The sequence below is a fragment of the Nyctibius grandis genome, chromosome 3 (assembly GCF_013368605.1).
Source record: "Nyctibius grandis isolate bNycGra1 chromosome 3, bNycGra1.pri, whole genome shotgun sequence".
Taxonomy (NCBI): Eukaryota; Metazoa; Chordata; class Aves; order Nyctibiiformes; family Nyctibiidae; genus Nyctibius; species Nyctibius grandis.
Genome location: NC_090660.1, coordinates 4,063,773 through 4,086,793, shown reverse-complemented (window position 1 = coordinate 4,086,793; position 23,021 = coordinate 4,063,773). Strand labels below are relative to the sequence as shown.

Genomic DNA, 23,021 nt, shown 5'->3' with positions numbered 1-23,021 from the left:
AATGAGAGATGGATGTGCCCCTTACCCCTTCCCTCCTTCAGGTAAAAAGAGGAGGGTTAGCTCACACGTCCGAGGTATGGAGGAGCGGTTCAATTCCCTCAGTGGGGCACACTAATTCCAGGACCCACAGAATTAGCAGCTGATTGGAGACTCCAGTGCAGACACATTTTGTGCTGGTTTTCCAGGGGTCTTTGCAGGTGCCTGCCAGAATTCTTAATGCTGGCACTGAGGCATAACATAAGGTCCTATTTACATCCTTCTTATGTAAGTATTTGTATACATTCCCTATTACAAACCTATCTTGATTGATCTGGTTCATCTTGTAATAGCCCCTGCCTAGTTATGTTAGCCATGGGTGAAAACAAAACTGGATCTTACAGTTCTTTAGTTACTTGGCTGGCTCCCAGGCTTGGAGCTTGTTCCGAAGATTTCGGGAGCAATCTGTTTGTTCTTCGCATAAGAAACTCTAAGATGCATCACCTGGCAGCCTCCATTGTCCAGGTCAAGCCCGTGTGGTCTTCTACACATTTACACAGGACTGAGACATACAATTGCAATATGTTGCTTGAACCAAAGCGTTGCCTTTCAGCTAAGCTGGGATAACTGACTTTGCATACTTTTTGATCAATGACAAGTGCAAAGCAAACACATTAACCTAAGTCTCGGTGTCTAGAGGGCTAAAAGCTCAGCCACAGGTGCAGACTTCTGCCAGGAGTAAATCATTAAGCTGGGATACAATATTAATAAAGATTAAAAAACCAAAGCATTTACTGAAAGCAAGAAACAGGGGCTGATTCATAAAAGCAATGATGGCAACAAAAACATCTCTGTTTTTCAGATGTGATTTCACTGGGTAAAAAACTGGCTGGATGGCTGTGACCAAAGAGTTGTGGTGAACGGAGTTGAATCCAGTTGGTGGACAGTCACAAGTGGTGTTACCCAGGGCTCAGTATTGGGGCCAGTTCTGTTTAATATCAATGATCTGGATGAGGGGATCGAGTGCACCCTCAGTAAGTTTGCAGGCGATACCAAGTAGTGATCTGCTTGAGGGCTCCCTCTTCAGAGGGATCTGGACAGGATGGATCGATGGGCCAAGACCAATTTTATGTGCCTAGTAGTTTCCTCATCAAAGAGGACTCAATGGGAATCTCTTTTTAAATGCAGGCTTGTCTTACCCCCCACCAAAAAAAAAAGAAAAAAGCACCCAAACAAAACTTCCAGATGTACAAAGGTATGTTTTTTCAACATGACAGGGTTGGGTGTGTTTAAGAAAAGACTGGACATGGCACTTGGTGCCATGGTCTAGTCGACAGGGTGGTGTCAGGGCAACGGCTGGACTTGATGATCCCTGAGGTCTCTTCCAACCTGGTTGATTCTGTGATTCTGGGTTTGCTCTGCCAAATTTTGATATGGTCTTTTATTTTAAATGCTCTTCAAATGGCATTTTGCAACAATTTTGGATGTATTTATTCAGATATAAAAAATAAATGTGGACGGAGAAATGTAGCAGTTAATTAAGGTAGGTATGATAGTGGGAAAATGCGTAGTTTCTTATGCAGTCATTTTGATTGAACTTTAATCTACTAACTAAATCCATCTTAAATAGCCACTAGAATAAAACAAAGGTTTGCCACCATAATCATGCATTTTTTATCCCATCCTTTACCCCATGCCTCCTCTCTTTGTCAATTTATATTGTAAGCTTTTGAGTGCTAGCTGCTTTGCAGGGTTTGTCCAGTGCCTTGCGTTATCAGCCTTCATTCTCACCTGCTGCTTGGATTTTAATGCACAGGATTAATCATGTGTGGTTATGAGAAAAGTGCTTCCTGAGCAAATTTTGCTGTATTTAGATTTATTGTAATTCTGTTTAGGTACTTATATACGCCTTGCATTATCCATAACTTAACACTAACAAAGGGATGAATTCCACCTTCATGTTCTTCAATGATGTTAACCTGATAACATGACTTTTTCAGGCATGAGAGTAAGATCATACAAATTGAGTCTCTTACAGCAAGCAGCTATGCCATAGATAACTTCATTTTCCATTCATGTTAACGTTACCGGTGGTAGCAAAAGCATGGTAGGTACTATCAGCACCTGGTATTTCTTGTGGAAAAATTATGAAAGCATAAATTCCAATTTCATCTTCATGGAGAAAATGTGCATAACAAAAATCAGAGTAAGCTGTCTGTGGTTGATGCTAAACACAGCTCTGCATAGTTGGTATGCTAAATAAATGCTCAGGGAGGGGTTCTGGATATTGCCTTTCATAAGGTATATAGCCTGTGGGGACTTTGTTCTCCTTATCATATAGAAGAAGAAAGCCTCTCATAGCCATTCCCAATAACCACAGCCCCTTGACCTCCATTCAAGCCACGGGATGCTGTATTTTTTCCATCTTTAACTTCTATATGGTGAAGCAGGGGAATCTTCCCCCCCTTCCTGATTTTCTTCCATCTGACTTCCAGACCTAACGCCAGCTTGGACTGCAGGGGATGCCCAGAAGGACGTTCAGGTCTACCATTCAGGAGGCAATCTGGCAGAGCTTAGTGATCTTGTTCTCCCTGACAGAGAATCCCATGGAGTTTTCACTTAGGTAGAAAGGTTGATGGTTTCACTTAGAGAAAATAATATCTGAATGTGAGGAGAAAGGCAAGAACAGATATTGCTTTGAGTACTTAAACCCTCACTACTTCTTGTTTTGCTTAGGAGATTAAAAACTGTTTACAGTTCCTTGCAAATTAAGAACAGCTGCTTATAAGCATAAGGGCCTCTCCTGGTCTTAACCCTCCCTCTACAAGTTATTTAAAAGGCAACAATGAATTTTCGCATGGTTTGATGAGCATTGTTCTTCTACACCGTGTTTCTATCATAGTGCATACTCTATATTTGGTTCCTCTGAGATTTGACCTTTCAAAGCATTTATGATGAACACAAGTATGTAATTTATTATTAAAACTTGCCATGTTTAAGACTCAGGCCTTTGGGATATCTGTGCTTTTGCGTACTAAAAAGGCAAAAGTTACAGCTATAGTTTTGCCTGAAGAATCCAACAAAATAACACACTTTCTTTCCTTGGGCTCCAAGGTATTCTTGCAAAAGTGCATCATTCTTTTGTGTATTGTTATAAACTCATATATTTTTTCCTCTCTGAAATCATTGCCACGTTTCACCACATGAATCTTTTATAACTTGTTTTTTGCTCATTCTGGTTCTGGGAGCAAGGAAGGGAATCTCTCTGGTAGTACTGCATGTGTGTGGTCTGGAGCACGTAGCCGTACATCTTAGCTCTTTGTGAAGAACAAAAGGTTTGCAAGTAAATGTTGTTGATGATAGTATTGCAACATAGATCCGGTATGGCCATGCATCTGCAAAATTAGATTCTTCCTGTGACCTGCTGGAAATTGCATTCCAACAGAAGGCCGATGACCTGGTTATTTTTATAAACCAGAAGGTCTCACATCTTTTGTAGGTGTATCTTGAGTGTTGGCAGATGGGTTCTTTAAGCCTCTGCTGTCTGCTTTTTATCTTTTGCACTGGAACGAATTTAACCTCAGCTAAGACACAGCAGGAGAGGGCTTATTATTCTGTGTATTACAGTACAGACAACAGCCAAAATTGCTATCACCTGGGCTCCAAGAAATGCCTTTATTATTGCACAGATATGGTGGTGGCTTTCCCCAGGTGGCCAGATGTTCCCCCTCACTTCTCCAGCACACACTACACATATCTAAGAACAAAGTGGAAAGGAAGGAAAGAGAAAATCACGGCGGTTATATTCTCTTCCTTTGGGTTGTTCTCTTCCTGTGCCCTTTGTTTGTTTTTACTTTTCTTCCCCCGGGGTGCTGTATCATCCTTTACATAGTTGCACCCAAATGATTAATGTATTGTTCAGTCCTACTATATTTACACACCTTCACCACTGATGTGCCAAAAATCTCTTTTCTGATTCTAAAGCTGCCAGGAGAGAAGAGCACAGTGAATGTTAAAGGCTATTTAGAGTAGCTTGTAGGACAGGTATTGAGACGAAAAAATAATCAGTAATATATTACTTTTCCAGTGGTGAAAAATCCAGGTGTTGGCATGCTGTAACAGGAGTATATTTTGTCTACAGGACATTCACTTTCTGCTTTTTGGTTCAGTGGTTTGGGGTGGGGGTTAAGTGGAATGCTCAGCCAAACTACACCATAAACAAGCTCTACATAGTGAATGATGCCCGGTCTATCTTATGATGACTTCTTGGGCCCCGCACTTCAAGAAAGATGTTGAGGTGTTGGAGCGAGTCCAGAGGAGGGCGACCAAGCTGGTGAAGGGTCTGGAGGGTCTGACCTCCGAGGAACGGCTGAGGGAGCTGGGGTTGTTTAGCCTGGAGAAGAGGAGGCTCAGAGGTGACCTTATTGCAGTCTACAACTACCTGAAAGGAGGTTGTAGTGAAGTGGGAGTCGGCCTCTTCTCCCGGGCAACTAGCGATAGGACAAGAGGACACAGCCTCAAGCTTCGCCAGGGGAGGTTCAGGTTGGACATTAGGAAGAATTTCTTTTCAGAAAGGGTTATTAGACATTGGAATGGGCTGCCCAGGGAGGTGGTGGAGTCACCATCTCTGGATGTGTTTAAGAAAAGACTGGACATGGCACTTAGTGCCATGGTCTAGTTGACAGGGTGGTGTAGGGGCAGCGGTTGGACTCGATGATCCCTGAGGTCTCTTCCAACATGGTTGATTCTGTGTGATTCTGTGATTCTGTGACTTAACTGATGCCCATAGTCTAACTGCATGTCTCATGCTTATATTTTATGGACAACAACACTCTGTCCTTTTATGTCCAGACCTGAAGTGTGAGAACTGGATTATGCTATCCTTACAAAGACAAGGGTAATTCGGTAGGGAGGGAATACTCCGTGTATCTCATCTTTCTAGTATTCCCTGAAAGAGCATTTTGTGCAGCCTGCAATAGGAAATGTGGCAGAGACAGAGCTCCTCTCTGTACATCAGGAATACCTGGGTCCTGCTTCTGGCAGATGTTGATCTGGTGTGTTTCTAAAGACTTCCAGTAGCCTCCCTTTCCCTGACAATCTAGTCCAGTCCAGAGTATCCCTATCAGTAGAAAATTTGTCCTAATGACTAACATCCATTTATATTGCTGCTGCTTTAGTTCATAAGTATATACACTAATGTTTACACACACTAATGGTAGGAGGACTGAAGTCTTACAGAAGAAGAAACTAGCAAAAAAGAAACCCTTTGAACCTCCTTCCCCTCATCCACTCTCCACCTCACTTGGGCCACACAGATTTAAAAACTGCTTTCAGATCCATAAGGATGCATCCTAATGCATTTGCAAGAGTAACTAATTCTTGGTTTTACAGAGTGTTTTTTTCATTTGGAATTTTCCAAGTGTAGCAGAAACACTGATTAATTTAACTTAACTGTATTTACTGTGTGAAAGATACACTTCAGTCTAATGCCAACTTCACAAAATAGGAAACAAGACTAGACATGTTCAACGCAAAATTGGGGATGATTAAAACTAGACATCTTAACAAGTGGTCCAGTTTGCAGAAGGTCTAAGCCCTTCTTAGTGATACAAGTTTTACAAGTATCTACTTATGGCCACTAATAAAACTGAATTGGCCAACTATTTAAAAGGAAACAGAATACTTAAATCTCATCTTTCTTCTTTCTTTTTTCTCATCTTTCACAATTAATCATTTTGTTTACTATAATTGTTTTACTACTTTCCAAACACATTTTCAGAAGATACTGTAAAAAGAGATGCAGCAAGGCTATTTTCTGCAGACTTTATGGTTTTATTACTTTCTTTAATTCTTTTTACTTTGTTTAAATACAGGCATGCAGGAAAAACATAGTCTGTATTAACCATTGGAATGAACATAAGTCTTAGGTGGTTGACCCCAATCTATCTTTGATGACAACTGAACAAAGTAATACAAACTCACTTCCATATGTTGCTTACTATTTGCACTCAACCAGATATCTAAACATTCTGAGAATCTGGTCATTCAACATTGCAGAGAAACTTCAATGAGCTTTTGGGGGAACGAGGGATGCATGATATGACCTCCTAATGTGAAGTTTGCCAGACTAAAATTAGATGCATTAAGGAATTTGTATGGACACTTGCAACTAACTCTATTTCTTCTCGGATGCAGTGGCATTCAACAAAATTAGTCTCTATGTCTTAGACCAGTTGGGGAAAAAAACTTTAAATCTTTCAAAATCTTAATTGTTCCTTTGTTTTAGATCTAGACACAGTCTTGCTGCAAAAACTTAGTTTCCCTACAATCAATGATTTTTAATCAGTCTTTTTACCCCTTAAAAATTTAAGACAATAAAATATTCTGTACAAAGTTAGAAGGTAGAACTTTGACAAAGTCCTGCTGTGTGAGGACACATGGTTACATTTTAAATTAAATTCTTAATAAAAGTAGGTAATTTTCTTTGGAACTTTGATTTGGGAACTACAGTTATGACTTTGGACTTTTTTTAGTTCAGCATTTTTACTTCTTATTTTTGGAGAGACTTTTCACTTTCATTGACTTTATCACTGAGTATTAAAAAGTTAAAACCAAAAGACAGTGTTTTTCTGCTGAAAAAAAACATACTTTGGACCTGTCTCCAAGATGTATAAATAAAAATATGGCTTTTTTTCCATGGAGATTTTTCAGCATGGTAGAGTGTGGGTTTTTATTTGGAAATCAGGCCAATTTAGAAATTATGGATAGCGTGCATGAGATAAAAAACTCATTCTTCACATAGCCCGATTGGTTATTCATATACCTTTAGCATGTGCAAAAAGCCTAAGCATTTTGCTGTTTGACAGTGTCTAAGTAGAGGAAATAATGACTTAACTTTTATCAAATGGAAATTTGAATATGTCTTAGAAATTGCAACGGAATAGTTGGGAATAAAGTAGCTAAAGGAATGCTGGCATTGCTGCTCTAGTAGCGGTGAGTAAATGCCCCAGGCTGCAGTTACACAGTCAGATCAGTTCTGAGACATTTGCAGTACTAGGATTATGGGAGAATGGCAGTGGGGGGCTTGTTTGTATGACTTCGAAGCATATCCCCATTTGTTTTCCTCATTTTTTCTGCAAAACTTGCTTTCTAACATATCAGCTGCACTAGGAATTCGTTAAAGTTGAAGCAGCTAGAAGACATGGACTGCTTTCAGCTCAGCGCATCCATCTTTAACCTAGCCTGCTGTAGTCTCTCTTGATGCTCTTTGTCAACTGACTTTGAGTTTTTGTGTCTGCAACGAAAGTTTTTTGACCTGGCATTTGACAGGCAAGAGGTCTGGAAGAGTTCAAGAGCATATGGATTATAGGAAGAGACAATACAACCACATTGGTTTGCATGAGTTGAAGGTGCAAAACTACAAAGATGAGAAAAGACAAGGGTAAAACTGGAGGGGGTAGAAGTTTTATCCCTTGAGCCAGCACCTGTGCGTTCACATCAAACTAGTCAGTTTGCACAGGTAGAGCGTTGTGTGGCTCGAGGCTCCAAAACCAGCTGACTGAGGCGATGAGTTTGGCAGGATCAGGCTCTCTTTCCTCCATCTCTCTTTCTGGGCAAGTGAAAGACAGAGGTGAAGACTTGGCATCAAGCTGGGATTCACCTGAAGATGGCAAAGTGTGGAGAGGGCCAGGCCCCTCCTGGCCTCTTTAGTTGTCACCCTTGAGAGGGAACTGGTGGCAAGAAAGAGTAACACAGAGAAACTCTCTGCTATAGTCAGGGGTGACTGAAAGCAGAGGAATAGTGACTTTCAAGGTTAAGGTTGCAGCCTTCACAGTTAATCAGACCCCGTTGTTTGTGGCTTTTCTGCTGTCCACATCAAGGAGCCTTGCAAAAGAGACACATGAATACACACACCAGGATTGCTCACACTGGAACCTACTTCAAGAGCAGCGTTACGCACACGTGTAAGTGCTTGCAGTTTGGGGCCTGCAGTATAATGCATGTACTTTGTCCATTAAAAGCGACTTCTGTTTTACTTCGAAATATCAATTTTCTCTCCTTCTTCCACTTGTGTATTTATTCTCATACATTTGTAAGGTTTAATTAGCGGTGCTGCTCTGGACCTGCATATCTTATCACGTGTTCAGCAACCCATGGGAGACCGTAAAAGCTAAATACCTTTGAGCAGACCCAAATATTTTTTCTTTAAAAATAACAGGATAAACACATCAGCAGAGCTTTTATTTTTTTCCCTTGGTGTAAGCAAGCAAATGTCTTTGGAAAGGGTGTTTTTGATCATATGCTTAGGAGAAAAGGTGGTTTTGATGGTATGTTTAGGAGTGGGGAGACAGCCTTGCAAGGGGAAAGTTTATTGGATACTTGGAGGAAGCAGCTTGTATAAACTGTCCCCAGTTCTGCAGAGCCGCTCTTTGAACACGTTGGTGTGGGTTTGTTTTTTTTGTCTGAAGGCAGCCTGCAGAGCTGAGTTTGGCTGTGAGTCACAAAAGCCTGGCAGAGAACAAGCCCAAGTCACCTGCCTACTCCTGGAATGCCAAAAGCACCAGAAAGCTGGGGCAGAGGGCTGGGGAACGGTTCAAAAGCTCGGACACCGGGCAAATGAAAACATTACCGCAGCAGAGGACCATTTCCTGGTATTTCACCGCTGGTTTTTAGCACGAAGGGGTGGGAGGGGGAAGGGTCTGGAAAATATTAAATTGGCCCCAGAGGGCATTTTAAAAAAACATCTTGAATTTTGCAGACATTAACTGTCTGTTGCATGGCTGCGTGTTTTTCTTGGAAATCCAGCACAGTTATGTAACGTGTTTGGGCTTTTTAAACTTTCCTTTCATTTCAAGGTACCACCAGAGCTTTTGGCTGATGTTTTCATCATTATAACAAAGAAAGTTTTAAGTATGTGTTCTTGCTTTTCATGAATAGCTGAGCTGATTTAAGAACAAACACAAAACCTGAACAATTCTCATTCAGATCTTCATTTACGCAGAGGTTTGCCTTTCTCTTTCTGCTGTGTGAGTCCCACTGTAAAGCTGCTTTTGACAAAGGACGATACTCTTGGCTTATTTACTTTCAGGGTGAGGCTTTATTTGGGGTGGGAGAGTGAAGGACATAACTATATGGGGAGCAGTTTAAATGGTTTAGCGTAACCCCCTTTCTTTCTAATCTTTCCAAGCACATATACCGGGATTATAAAACACATGTCTTCTCATTATGTTTCCCAGACATACTGAAGCTGTTAAGTCTGTCACATCTGTCTGTCCTTTCTCGACCTCCCACATTTTTGGCTTGGGGTGAAAGAGCAGAGTTTCCCCCATAATCGGATGGCAGAGCAGGAAAGGGAGTGTTCCTGCAGCTGAATAGCAGAGCACAATTAATGACATCTTTTCTGAAGCCTTTTAACACTGGACCCTTTGGGGGGAAATTCTTTTGGTTAGGTTTTATTTTTGGGGTATCAAAAGGAGAGGTTAATGGAAGTAGTAGATAGAGATATGAGAAGGTCCAGAGTGTTTCTTTTTGACATGTGAAGTTTGTTCAGTTCTTTCTCCAAAACAATCCACAGGAATTAGTTTATTTGTGTCTGCTGGTCTCAGGTTGTGACCCAGGTTAGTTACAGGTCTTGGATAAGTGGGTCATGGAGTTTCAGTTCTTAGTTCTTGATGGGAATTTTGTTCACACAGTTTTTTCCTAAACAAAGCTCAGAACAATTTTTTAGGAGTAGCTCAATACTTATTAGAGGAACAGAGGAATTAGAGGAATTTTGACAATGTAAAGAGGTTATACCTATCTTGGGGAACTTTCAATTTCTATCTGTAATGTACAGTTCACCCATATGTGTGTCAAGAAGAGATTCAGGGTTCTTTTATTCCATCTCCCTAATACTCATGCTGTATTCAGATCTGGAATGGGATTAGGATAGACAGGGTATCAGCCCCACCATGGCAGAACTCTTCACTGCTATTGGCATAAAATGTTGCTCGTACCACAGCCAACCAGTGTAATGTATAGTAACTTTTATTGACATAAATCCATGGGCCCTGATGGGAAGCACCCACGAGTGCTGAATGAGCTGGCAGATGTCAGTGCAAGGCCCCTCTCAATAATCTTTGCTCAGTCATGACAGCTGGGAGAAGTGCTTGAAGAAATAAAATTTCACTCCTATCTTCAAGACAGGCAAGAAGGAGGAGCCAGGGAACTACAAGCTGGTCAGCTGTGCCTCGATCACTGGGAAGGTGACAGAGCAGCTCATCCTAGAAACCATTCCCAGGCACATGAAGGACAAGAAACTCCTCGGGAGTAGTCAGCATGGCTTCACCAAGGGGAAGTCATGCTTGACCAACTTGATAACCTTCCACAATGAACTGATGCACCCGATAGACGAAGGGAGAGCAGTGGCTAGCGTCTACTGGGCCTTCAGTAAGGCCTCTCACACTGTCTCCTGGCTGAATGGCCAGGCCTTGAGGGTGGTGATTGGTGGCACAAAGTCTAGTTGGAGGCTGGTAAGTAGTGGTGTAGTCCAGGAGTCAATACTGAGTCCAGTCCTGTTTAACACCTTAATTAGTGATTTGGATGATGGGATAGAGGGTACCCTCCGCGAGTTGGCTGATGACACAAAGTTGAGATGAGTGGCTGATAGGCCAGAGGAGCATGCTGCTATCCAGCATGAGCTTGACAGGCTGGAGAAGAGGGCTGACAGAAACGTCGGGAAGTTCAGCAAGGAGAAGTGCAAAGTCCTGCACCTGGCAAGGAACAACGCCATGCACCAGGATATGCTGGGTACCACACAGCTGGAAAGCAGCTTGGCAGAAAAAGACCTGGGGGTCCTGGTGGACACCAAACTGGACATGAGCCAGCAATGTGCCCTTGAAGCAGAGGAGCCTACCAGTATCCTGGGCCACATTAGGCAAAGTATTGCTGGCAGGCCAAGGGAGGTGATCATTCCCATCTACCCAGCACCAGGAGGCCACCCCTGGAGTACTGTGTCCAGTTCTGGGTTCCCCAGTACAAGAGAGACATGGACGTACTGGAGAGAGTCCACTGAAGGGCCATGAAGATGATTAAGGGGCTGGAGCATCTCTCCCGTGAAGAAAGGCTGAGAGAGGTGGGACTGTTCAGCCTGGAGAAGAGAAGGCTCAGGGGGATCTCATCAATGTCTATAAATACCTGAAGGAAGGGTGCAAAGAGAACAGAGCCAGGCTCTTTTCCATGGTGCCCAGTGATAGGATCAGAGGAAGGGGACACAAACTGAAATATAGGAAGTTCCCTCTGAACATCAGGAAACATTTTTTTACTGTGAGGGTGACGGAGCACTGGGACAGGTTGCTCAGAGAGGTGGTGGAGTCTCCATCCCTGAAGATATTCAAAAGCCGTCTGGATGTGGTTCTGGGCAACTGGTGCTAGGTGGCCCTGGCTGATCAAGGAGGTTGGACCACAAAATCTCCAGAGGTTCTTTCCAATCTCAAGCACTCTGTGATAAGTTAGTATTTAATGATTATCATACTGAGTCTGGAAATATTAAACCTGATAAACCTAATTTTCCCTCAGCTCTGCATGCTCACATTTCTTCTCAGGAAAAAAACAGCATTTTGGAAAAATTATAACCAGCATTTCTGCTCTTGCACTGATGGACTCAGGGCTCGTAACTGGCACCAGTGAATCACTCTGTCATTCCACTGGTGTCAGAGGGTCTAGGTACTGCTCTGCATAGCTGAGGTACCATTTCATCTCCTCCAGAAGAGAGTACTTAGTTTCTTCAGTCTTTAGAACTGGATGCTACCTCTAAACTCCTTACTGAAAAGCAGTACTGTTTGTGCAGACTTTGAAAAATGTGAAGTGTTCTAGAAGAGCACATTCCTTCTTATTTTTGCTTGGCTCTTAGATTGTGCCATTTAAAGCACTATACATTAAATGCAATATATTATTGCTCTCACAAAACACTGTTGATTGAGTTCTGTTCAAAACTGGCATAGATTGGTCTATCCTATTTAATACTTTTTTTTTTTGTCAGCCCAAGCGGAATGAGCTGGCTGCCATTTTTCTTTTAAAAACATAATTTTTGTTATGTCCAGTTAATCTGAATAATAAGAAACAGCCTGTTAACGCATACTGCTAAGGCTAATGGGAGTCTTTTGGCAGTCATACACTGGAATAACAAAACTGTTCAGTTCAGAGGGAAGATATAAGTATTTGAAGAACAGAAGGCTGAGAATTTCACAGCCCTGACAATATGTGCAGAATTTAGGAGCTGCTCCTGTTCCCACTGCAACAATGCTAAAAATTCCCTGGCTTTTGAAAGAATTTCAAATAACTTCTGTGCAATCCATTTTTTCTCTGTAGATGTTCCAACACAGAAGCAGGGTCATGAAATGAATATAATTTTTGTGCTGCTCAGTAAAAATAATGGTACCACAAGGAAAATGTTCCTCTTGCCTGACTAATCCCTCTCCCACCAAATAACTGGCTATAATTTTATTAATGTCTTCAGACTGGTGAACTTCCTGGAGAGTTAATGGCAGACTTGATGCTAATATGCCTAACTTTGCCTCGGGCTGTGGTCGTTACTCTCTGGGAAATGATCTACATCTTACCCACAGTTAGTTAATTTGACATCACTACACATCTGTGCATTTTTTATTACTTCTTTACCCACACTCCTTGGTCCTTCCCAACATCCCTCTGATTTTGCTAGTGACAAGGCTGAAACCTGTCTTTTCTAACTGCTAACAATGGAAGTTGAGAGCATTTGACACGTCAAGGACAGGGTCACCACCTTGTGGAACCCACAGATAAAATTCCCTTCTAATTATGAACAAATAACCACTGAATATTTTTGCATACAGGTGCCAGAGTCAAGGACTAATCCAGAGGTGAACTTGGCATTTGAGTCCCAAAATGCTCTTGGTTACCTCTGTTAAAGAAAGTTGTAATGAAGTTCTGCGATCTCTTTTACAAGGTTATCTAACAAGCTGCCCAGCTGCGTTTGAAGAATCTATATACGAAGGGAAGTGGTAGCACTAGTCACGAAAGCTATAACCTTAGTTATCTACCAGCAGCATGACTCTCTGTCCCGTTCTAATTTTTGATTCTACTTTGGTTTTGAGAAAACAAATACTGTTTTTTTAATAATACCAGAACAAGCAGCAGAGCCGTGTGAAACATTGGCTTGATTAGTTAAGCTTTTGCAAACCTTTTTACACATACCAGGTCATATTTAGAAGATGACAGTAATTAAAAGTAGGGTCAAAGCACTAAAGCAATGGAAGTGATCATTCCAGTAAGGCAGAACAATAAAAAGTCTTTCAGAATGGGTTGATATTTCCACATTTATACCATTTCCTTTCTGCAGAGGGATTTCAAACCTGTCAATAGCCATTTCTATACTGTCAAAGTAACAATACTGACTTAAATTCTCTCCTCTTCCTTCCTTTTATTTGTGGATCAGTCATCAAGGACCAGATGAACTCTCCTTGGAGTGGATAAGCCAGTACAACTGCCAGTCAGAGAGGTTGCTTTTGACCAGCTCATAAAAGTCACCATCACATACACACTTCCATATTATGACACCAGTCAGTTTGGGATCTTTCAAATACAACTCATTAGTCGTGATTTGTGACTTCTCAAGGGAAAGCTTACATGACAATATCAGACTTTCAAGTTATCTAAGAACAGCTCTTCCTGTACAATGACCCTTTCTCCCTTCATCTATTCCTCATTCTGCAGAAATAACCCAGTTGGGCATTCAGACTCTTTGAACACAGAGTTCAGGCAATGAAGGGCGGGAGGAGAAACTCAGGAAGATTTATGCAGTGAAAATAAGCTGACAGCCCAGAAATAACCCCATGTAGGCGACTCAATGTATACCTGAACTCCTCCATGCACAAGATCAACTCGTTTTATGAAGCAAAATTACTTCAGTCACTTGAAGTTGAGTGCCTGGCATAACGGTGGCCGAGTACACAATTAGAACATCCAAACTGGACAAATAAATAATAATAGTGTTAAAAAACATTTAATTCATTTTCCTTTTTAGCTGTATAAAAGGCATATTGTTTGGACCTAAATCATAACATTCTAGATGTTATCACAACACAAATTTTCCGAAATTATTTCTCTTCTGTTCCTTGAGGAAAACCAAAACTGATCGACCCAGTTCCTCCAAATCTATTGTAAGATGCTTCTGCTAGAACACTGAAATTCAAATGTTTAGAAATAGGTAATGAACTCTCTCTGCTGTTCAGTTACAGACATCTTTTACAGCATGACAGTCAAGTAAATGTGTCTTGAACTTCTCAGGACGTGACAGAGGCAGGGAAGCACTGATGTATACCATGTCCTTTTTTTTTTGCAGAGGAGGAAACTTAGAAACCTGAAGAGAAGCCAGCTGAAAGTTTTTGCCCACTATCCCTTAATTATAGTGGCAAGAGTTATCCAGTGTTACACTCTCAGGTCCTGGTGGGAGCTGCAGATTCTCAGCTCTGTGGGTAAAGCAGCTGTGCCTTTCCTAAAGCTGGACATCTAAGAATTAAAACATGCAAAACTACAGCACATTTTTGCAAACTTAAATTGAACAGAGAGAAACAGAGCCCCTGTGTTAGGCTTACAGTGCAGCGCTTCCATCACATGGTTATCCTTCCTGCCCCTTAGCAGTGTGCATCCTTTTGCAGGCAGGGAAAATAAATTCTGTTAAAAACTAAAGGGAATTAATTAATGTCCACAGGCAGGCGGATTACGCAAAGAAGCAGGAAATTCCTGTTGGTTCTGCCCTTCTGAAACTGTTTTCCAAGTAATTTTTGAGGTCAACTTTAAATACCCATTTTTCTCTCTCGAGTTACTCGGGCACTATCAGCTTGCCTCAGTGACAGATTGCTGGAAAGCTCGCTTTTCCCCTGCACAAAAGCAGCGCACCCTCCGAAGCAGACTGGTTTGCGAGTTACTGGTGCCGTTGTTATTGCATCCATACCCCTCAGTGATCCAAAAACCCTCCCACCAGCATAGGGAAGGCTAAGTTTTCCCAGCTGGAGACAGAGCTTTCGGCACCGGCTCTCTGATTTGTCGTCCTGGCCCCGGAGGGGGCACGGTGCGGTCAGCTCGGGAGCCCGGTAACAAAAGGGGAAGCGGAGAGAGAAGGAGCCCGGAGAGCGGCTGAGCGGGTGACAGCCAGGGGAGCTAAAGCCCAGCTCGGGGAGCCCAGCACCGGCCGCGCAGGGGCGGGGGGGGGGCGGCTCATGGCTGCCGGCGGCGGATGAGGAGCGGGGAGAACCCCACCCCGGGGCCGCGCTGGAGGCGAGCAGCGGCCGGGAGTGCCCCATGGGCGGCCGGGCCAGCCTGGCGTGCCGCTGGAGGGAGCCGCGTCCGCTGCCCCGCCGCCGCTCGGCGCAAGAGGAGGCCGAGACGATGACCCAGGTACGCGGGGTGCGCTCCCCAGCCCCGGCGCGGAGGTTGGGGGGCGGCGGGGCGGGTTTCGGCGCTGCCGGGGCCGCGGCCACCCCCGCCGGGCTCGGCGCCGCTGAAGGGCGGGCCGCGGGGAGGCGCCTGCGCCCGCCGCCAGCAGCAGCGCCTCGGCCCGCCGGGCCCGGCCGCGGGGCGCCGGCCGCGGCTCCGGGGCGGTGAGGGAAGCGAAGGCGCGGGGGTGCGGGGCGGCGTCTCTGTAACTGCTGCCGGGGCCTTCGGCTGCGGGGCGCGGAGGCGGCAGCTCGCTCCCCCCTGGCTCGGTCACGGGTGCTCGGCCCGCGGTCAGCAGCGCGCTGCTCCCCTGGGGCACAGGCCGGAGTACGCGTTCGTCTTCCTAGCCGTGTAAATACTCCGTGTTACCTCTAAATGTGCACCTACACCGCTTGTTGGGGCAGTTACGGAAAAGAAATGCCCAAGCACGAGGATGGGTTGATAATCCTGAAGTACGCACACCAAGTTTTCACGGGTATGAAAGTTTGATCAACTTTAATTCTAGTTTTAAACCCGTTTGATCTCAGTGATGGGTTCCCTTTGAGTTTATGACTGTGGACAGAGAAAGTGCCAAGGTATCAGCCTCTCAGCACAACTGCACGTAGGAAGTACCAGAAACCTCTCTGGAGCGTTAGCCGAGAGTCTCAGCGCCGCGCAACTCATTCCAGAGGCTCATTCAAGCATCTCTATTTCTGGTTTGCTAAGCAAACCTCTGGACCTTTGAAGTTTCATGCGCTTCCTTTTGGGTTACCTCCGAAAGCTTGGTTCAACAATGGGTTTAAATTAATTTTAAACATATGTTCAAATGTTTTTGCTGACTGGGGTTCAGCACGCTATAGCGGTCTTCCTCTCCTCTTGCATGCTTAAGTGAGCAAGCTCTTTCATTTCAAGTCCCTTCTGAAAACATACCATTTCTGGATTTGGGATTAGTTTCTGAGAAATTAATGAATAATATACCACACAAGTGGTAAACTGTGGATATATGCATTAAATAATCTTTACTGGTTTCAAGCTCCCTTTGACCATCTCATGTGCACTCTGTCTGTGGAACCATCTCCATCACTCTTGAGTCTAACGTTTCAAACCAAGCAGCTTCAAATAACCATTTTATTATAAAAAGCTGCCAAGGAAATATCTGAGTGGATGTTTTCCTGCCAGAATTGCTTTCCTCTGAGGTGTAAGATGGCCAGCATTCAGTTGTAGACAAGTGGCTCATTTAAAGGGCTGAAATTTTTACCTTCTCTCAGAATTGTAAGGAGCTTTATTCCATTTGAAAGCATATACAATGATCTCCAGTTATCTCTCACCAAAGAAACATCAGCCTGTGACCTTAGGCACAATATTAAACCTGAAAATCGTAATGTTACAATGGAAAGAAAAAATTATTGTAACAAACTTCTTTTTTTTTTTTCAGGGATTGATAAATATCAATTTTCTAGTAACTCAGCTCTAGCACCGTGAGTCCGATTTTAGAATCTCAATGGAGCAGGCTTTACTAGAGGGAAGATTACTAATTGGTCATTGCACAGTGACTCAGTTGGCATCAGGACCCCAGTTTTTCTGGGTGATTTTGAAACATTAACTGTATGACTTCGGGAGCAAAGGACATGCCTTTTTCGTGCCAGCACTTATATTATTAGGACTCAGTTAGGGATGGGTAACCCTATTGCTCAGAAACAGTGTCACACTGCTGTGCTACCTGTTCACCATGACAGTTTTACCCCACCACACTTTGGTTCCCGGTTTTCTTTCTGGCTGCCCGGGGCTGCTAATTGAGAGTCTGCTGCTCAGAGGGCTCTCCAGCTAATTAATGTCACTAATACTGCTTTGGAGTAACTCTTTTTAAGCTAGATTTTACTTCCAAGTTTGTTCTTGATTCTTCCTTTCCTTCTTGAGATATCCTGAAGGGTCAAGTGACCCTGAGCATTGAACCCAGGAGCAAGACAACAAGCTAAATGATGTTAAACTCCTCTTTCTGAGACCCTTAAGAGGAGAGGGAGAGACTAACACCAAGCAACAAGATAAAGAAATCTAGTAGTTTCCTTAGCACCAGCCCGTAGGGATATAGCAGGGACTGCTGTGGCTAAGCAGAGCTTCACCACCCTCATACCAAGTTCCATGAAATGGATGGTCTGCATTCTTCTCTGGTTTCTCTGAAACCAATTTCATTTCATCAGTTTTAAATTAGTATGAGTGATAGGGGAAGCTGGGCCAGTAATTCTCAAAATATTGGTTATAAAATGAGTTCAAATGATGGAGGAGTCTACAAAGCTGGCACAGGCTCCAATTTATGCTGCTATTATGGAACAGAAAACATGTGGGCAGGATGTATTAACATCAGTGGTTTTATTTTACATCTGGAATATGAAAAAAGGGGCAGCATGCAACAGCTTAAAATATGAGCTTTCTATATTGTTGAATTTCTATTGATCTTTCTCTTCCAGCAGGAAGATACATAGTTACACAATAGGCCATCTGAATTTCTGCCACTGGGTGGTTGAAATAATTGTAACATTAGACATTCTGCCTCAGAATATGCCAAAAGGTCTTAACACAAAGTTGAGGGGAAAACAGCATAAATTTGACTCTAGGAAGGTGTTTTAAACAGTGAGGGGGTTTGTTGGTTTTGTATTTTCAAGGGGAGGGGTAGATTTTTCTAGTGTGATTACACTACACAATAATTTTTCTCTTGGAATCAATGGAATTAAGGTAACTTAAAATTGGCACTAATTCCACAGGTTTGCAGTTATGTTTTTTGGTGAGGTCTAGTCCTTGAGTGGTTTATCAGCTTTCTGTGAGGGGCTGCTGTGATAGTGACTACTGAATTCCCAATTCAGTCTGGACTGGAGGCAGGACTGAATGCAAGCACCAGCCTTGGCTCAGTTTCTGTAGGTGATCCTTCCTGAGCAGATCCCAATGTTACCTGAAAACTCATTGTCTTAATCTTTACTTTTTAACCACGTCTTTAAATTTCTTTTTCTTTGTGTATAATATTGGAGGGGATATCAGACTCCCTGAACAATCTTCAGTGAGATCAGACTTCTTAGAGGAGCAATTCTTGGGATGGTTTTTCATTGGAAGTTGAGTGTGGGATATAGGAACTTGTTTGCAGTTTAAGTGTTTTTACAGCTCATAACATTTTATAGTAACAACCACTCGTGTTTTGCATTGCAGATATTCTCTTGAAAAAGAAAAAAGGTTTATCAGTCCTGCTCTCTTACATCTCTTATATACTAATGACTTATTTGTACAGATGGAAAGAATAGGAAGAAAAGCAGTTCTTCCAGGAAGAAAGATTTTAAAGAGTTTTTGGATTGAATACTAAGCAAATAGCAGCATTGGCCCAAAATGCCCACAAGCTCAGAAGTCTTTAGCATCATTTCCTTGTATTGTGTTATGCAACAGAAAAGTTAGAATAAACCAACAAGAATCCTTAAGAATAATTTTCTTTTTGCCAGTGCTGGGTCCTCTGTGCAGATTGTAAGGCAAAGACGTTGACGACTGTAGAAGACCCAGCCAGTGGGGGCATTATTAGCCAAATCCTATTCAAGAAGTTGATGAAACCTGTGGGCCAGTCACCTTTTTGTTAATAAATGTGTTCTTTCATCTAATGAATACATTCTGGAGGAAAGCAGCATCATTTTTATTATCATAGGTAGATGGGAAATCCCTTAGACTACGTATCTTGTTCCCACTCCATTATTATTATTTAACCGGTCAGGTTAATTCATGGAATGATGTCCCTGTTGCTAATGTTATTTAGTACATGAGAACCTTGGGGAAAGTGGAAGCTAGCCTAATACAGACCATGTAACAGCTTTTCAAGGTCTTCAGCACAATATCTGGTTCCTTAAGTGCAAGTTGTCTATCATATTTTTAATGACCAAGGAAAGGAAAAAGCTTTGAAAAAATCTCAAGCAATTTTAGCTGCTTTATCAGTTACGTTTCCAAGTGGTCTCAGACGGGTGAAGTACACTGAAACATAATGGCTGTTACTGGAAAGAATTACATGTTCACTTCAGTGTCCTGCCTTCTGTCTGACAGCTGTCGTATGACCTGTGGAAAATGGGCTGGATAGTTTTCAGTCATTTTAATCCAGTTTTATAGTGGTTTTCAGCAAGAGGGAAGTACAGGTTTTATTTTTTTATTCTAGAAAAATAAATACAGCTTAAAAACTTAACAAAAATAATTCCTTAGAGGAACTGATAAGCAAAGAAGGATTTAAAACACTTTTTCCTTCCAGAACAACATTAAGTGAATAGTAGGAAAGAGAAAGTTCCCCAAATGGCTCAGTTACTGCCCTCAAGTGACATCCTGTAAGATGAACAACTTTTCCATGAAACTTACAATAGAAAACAACTTTTTTTAGAGTTTGTGGGTTACTTTGAGCATTGCTGTTGCTTTATAATTTCAGAATTGTTTCTTCCCACAGACTATGAGCATTAAATTGTATTATTCTAAAAGAAAATTCGTTGTTGGTTCTGGTTTGTTTTGTTTGTGTTTTTTTTTAATCTAAATAGGGAAGTTTCCTGGATTTTGGACAGTCTTTGGTTATCCAGAAAACTGATGGAATAAAAGTCTCAGAGAACAGTGAGGGAGAAATGAATGTGTTGAATATAAGTAGGTACCATCTGCTTCAAACTTAGCTGGTTAAAAACAAGGAGGTTAAATAGTTTCAGTCACCCCACCATTTCATAAAGCTGTTTCTTTGCACAGACTGTTCAGATCATAATTCCATCACTGATACACATTGTTTAATCATGCAAACCTATGATTAAATTATAATAATTGTTATTCAAAACATGTGAGTTCTTTTATGATACGTGGAATGAGAGTCATGCTCCTTTTCCTATTTCTCCTTCCTTCCAGCTGGTCATTCCTCCTGACCTCGGGGCTCATGCAGATCTTATGGCCCTCCAACAGCAGAGGGAGCTTCTGCTGATTTTAATAAATGCTTGAGTAGCACCGGTGCCTGAGCAGTCCTGGCCTCTCTCATGAAAAAGCAAAGCGTTAGCAGCATTTCCCTTCCTCCTCCACTCTGCTGTACTCCAGTAAGAGGTTGAGGAATCATCATGAGTCTGCCATGGTTGAATGTGTACTTGGCTCCAGCATAAGGGCTCTTCATTCAACAAAGCACTTGAACATTAAGCAATTTCTTAAGCCTATTCCTATACAGTAAAATACAGAATCACAGAATCAACCAGGTTGGAAGAGACCTCTGGGATCATGGAGTCCAACCATTGCCCTGACACCACCATGTCAACTAGACCATGGCACTAAGTGCCATGTCCAGTCTTTTCTTAAACACATCCAGAGATGGTGACTCCACCACCTCCCTGGGCAGCCCCTTCCAATGTCTAATAACCCTTTCTGAAAAGAAATTCTTCCTAATGTCCAACCTGAACCTCCCCTGGCGAAGCTGGAGGCTGTGTCCTCTTGTCCTATTGCTAGTTGCCTGGGAGAAGAGGCCGACTCCCACTCCACTACAACCTCCCTTCAGGTAGTTGTAGACTGCAATAAGGTCACCTCTGAGCCTCCTCTTCTCCAGGCTAAACAACCCCAGCTCCCTTAAAGGCTCATGTGATCTTGACATCTCTAGAAATTGAAAATGAATTTTAAAGATGACTTAAGATATTTTTCTGAATTAAAGTTTAGGAATGTTTAATCCCCTAGTGACCCATGTCTGGTGCTGGTCATGATAAATTTTCCCCTCCTCCCCAAACATACCAACAGTTACCGTTATGCCCTCTTGTATTTTCCTCCAAAGAGATAAGAACTTGATATCTCCTTTTGCATCATTACATCCTCTCAGATACCCTTACAAAACCAGCTGTCTTGCCCACTGCCCTCCTTCTTCTGCCAATGTGGGTACATAGGTCTCATGATGCTTGGGTGTGAAACTGTATCTGTGATGTATCCTGGTATAGATTTTCACTTGTTTAACCCTGGTATTTTATACTTTAACATGCTTAGTTGTTTATGTATAATATAGGCCCTGGTTTAAATATCTGCAGTTGCTGAATTGGGATCTGATTCTGTGGCTTTTACAGCAACAAACTTTCAGCGCTGAACCCAGCTCTTTGTGGGTCTCTTACAGCGTTATAAGAGACTACTAGTGCAACATAAAACACATAAATAAGGTTTAAGAATCCTGATTCAGTCTCATACAAAGCTGATAATGACCGCTCAAAAATCCAGACAAGTGAAGGTATCTCTTACCCAGCAAAAAAATTATACAGGATATAGTGCCCCGGCAGTTAAAATACAAATACCCTGCAGAAAATTAAACTTAGATTTTGGGGGGCTTTTTCATCTTTAGCATGGGTGGTAGTTAACAATATCCTTCATGTTAACCTTCTTATGTGTGGGCTGGGTTGGGGAGGCATATGTGGGAATGTAAAAAGTAAGCATGTACCTAGTGCTGAGTGTCTGATAGGTGTTTCTCAGTGTGTGAGAGGGGTAGAGATTATTTTTGCCTTAGTTTGTGCCCTCTGTAGTTCCTTGCAGGGTGGTGGGGAGAGGAGTTTGACTCCACTTTGTGACAACTGAAGGCATTACGAGATGCTGTTTGGCAGCTTACCCATGTAAGACTTGAATAATGTTTTTGTCCTTAGAAAAAAGCATTAATTAGCAATAATAGAAAAAAGTCCAGGATTTCTTGCATTTGTTGTCTAGTATTCTGTGCAGTCTCTGCCCTACTTTTCACCAGTTTCTAAGTCAGAAATTATTATTCTGCTTAACTGGTAGCTCATTTTTCTTGGAGGATTACTATGAGGTTTGTTTATGAAACCCTGTTTTCTTGTTCAATGACCTACCAGTTGTAAGATCAAATGGGAAAGGAAGGTTGACCTAGAAGGCATAGTGCAAGTTTTATCACCATAGGAGGACAGCAAGAATAAGTACGAGAATCACCTGAAATGTATACGTACACCTTTATGCTTTATGTCTGAAACAATTGCTTTAATTAGAAGTTCTGTTTGAAATCTGTTTGGATGATCATTGGGAATACCTCTACCTTCAAAACTAGTAGCATATCCAAAATAAAACGTGTATGTAAAGTCCTAGAGGCTCTTTTTCAGATGAAGCAAATGACAACCTCAGATGTCACTTGTAAGAAGTACAGGAATTTTTAAGTCATAATTTTGATTCCAATTTTGCAGATTTTCCATTGTCTCTGGCACAACACGGCACTTTTTCATCTTGACTGTAATGAAATAAACGGAATGGTGGAAAGACAATCAGAAAAACTTGGTAGTACAACCTGTAAGAGATCTTCTTACTTCAGTTTGTCTGTGCTTTAACCATCAGTCAATACTGATTGCTACATTAATGGGTTCCTGGCTATTTGTTTTATTCTTACAAGGTCTTGGCAATTAAAGCCAAATACCACTGCTTTGTGGATCTTCCCTTTTGGATGAAGGGCATAAATAGCTGTTTCAGCTATCACAAATAACATAGATGTGAAATGTTTTAGGGAGTGAACTGCTACTATTGTTTATCAGAGCTGTTCCAGATCTGTGGAGAAAAAATTGAATGAAGCCAGAGCTAACTGAAGTGAATAAGCGCTCTCATTCGTCCCTGGCCTGTTTCAT

At 42.2% G+C, this 23,021-nt stretch overlaps 1 protein-coding gene across 4 annotated transcripts in view; it reads left to right on the top strand.

Annotated features, from left to right (window-relative positions):
- Positions 1-15,017: 15,017 nt before the first annotated feature.
- TNS3 (tensin 3) overlaps positions 15,018-23,021 on the top strand; it is a 256,330-nt gene continuing 248,326 nt past the window's right edge. For all 4 annotated transcript variants that reach the window (XM_068395995.1, XM_068395999.1, XM_068395996.1 and 1 more), the window contains exon 1: positions 15,018-15,390. In XM_068395995.1, the coding sequence (XP_068252096.1) occupies positions 15,295-15,390 (96 nt within the window). In that variant the 5' untranslated portion in view covers positions 15,018-15,294. The remainder of the gene's footprint in view (positions 15,391-23,021) is intronic.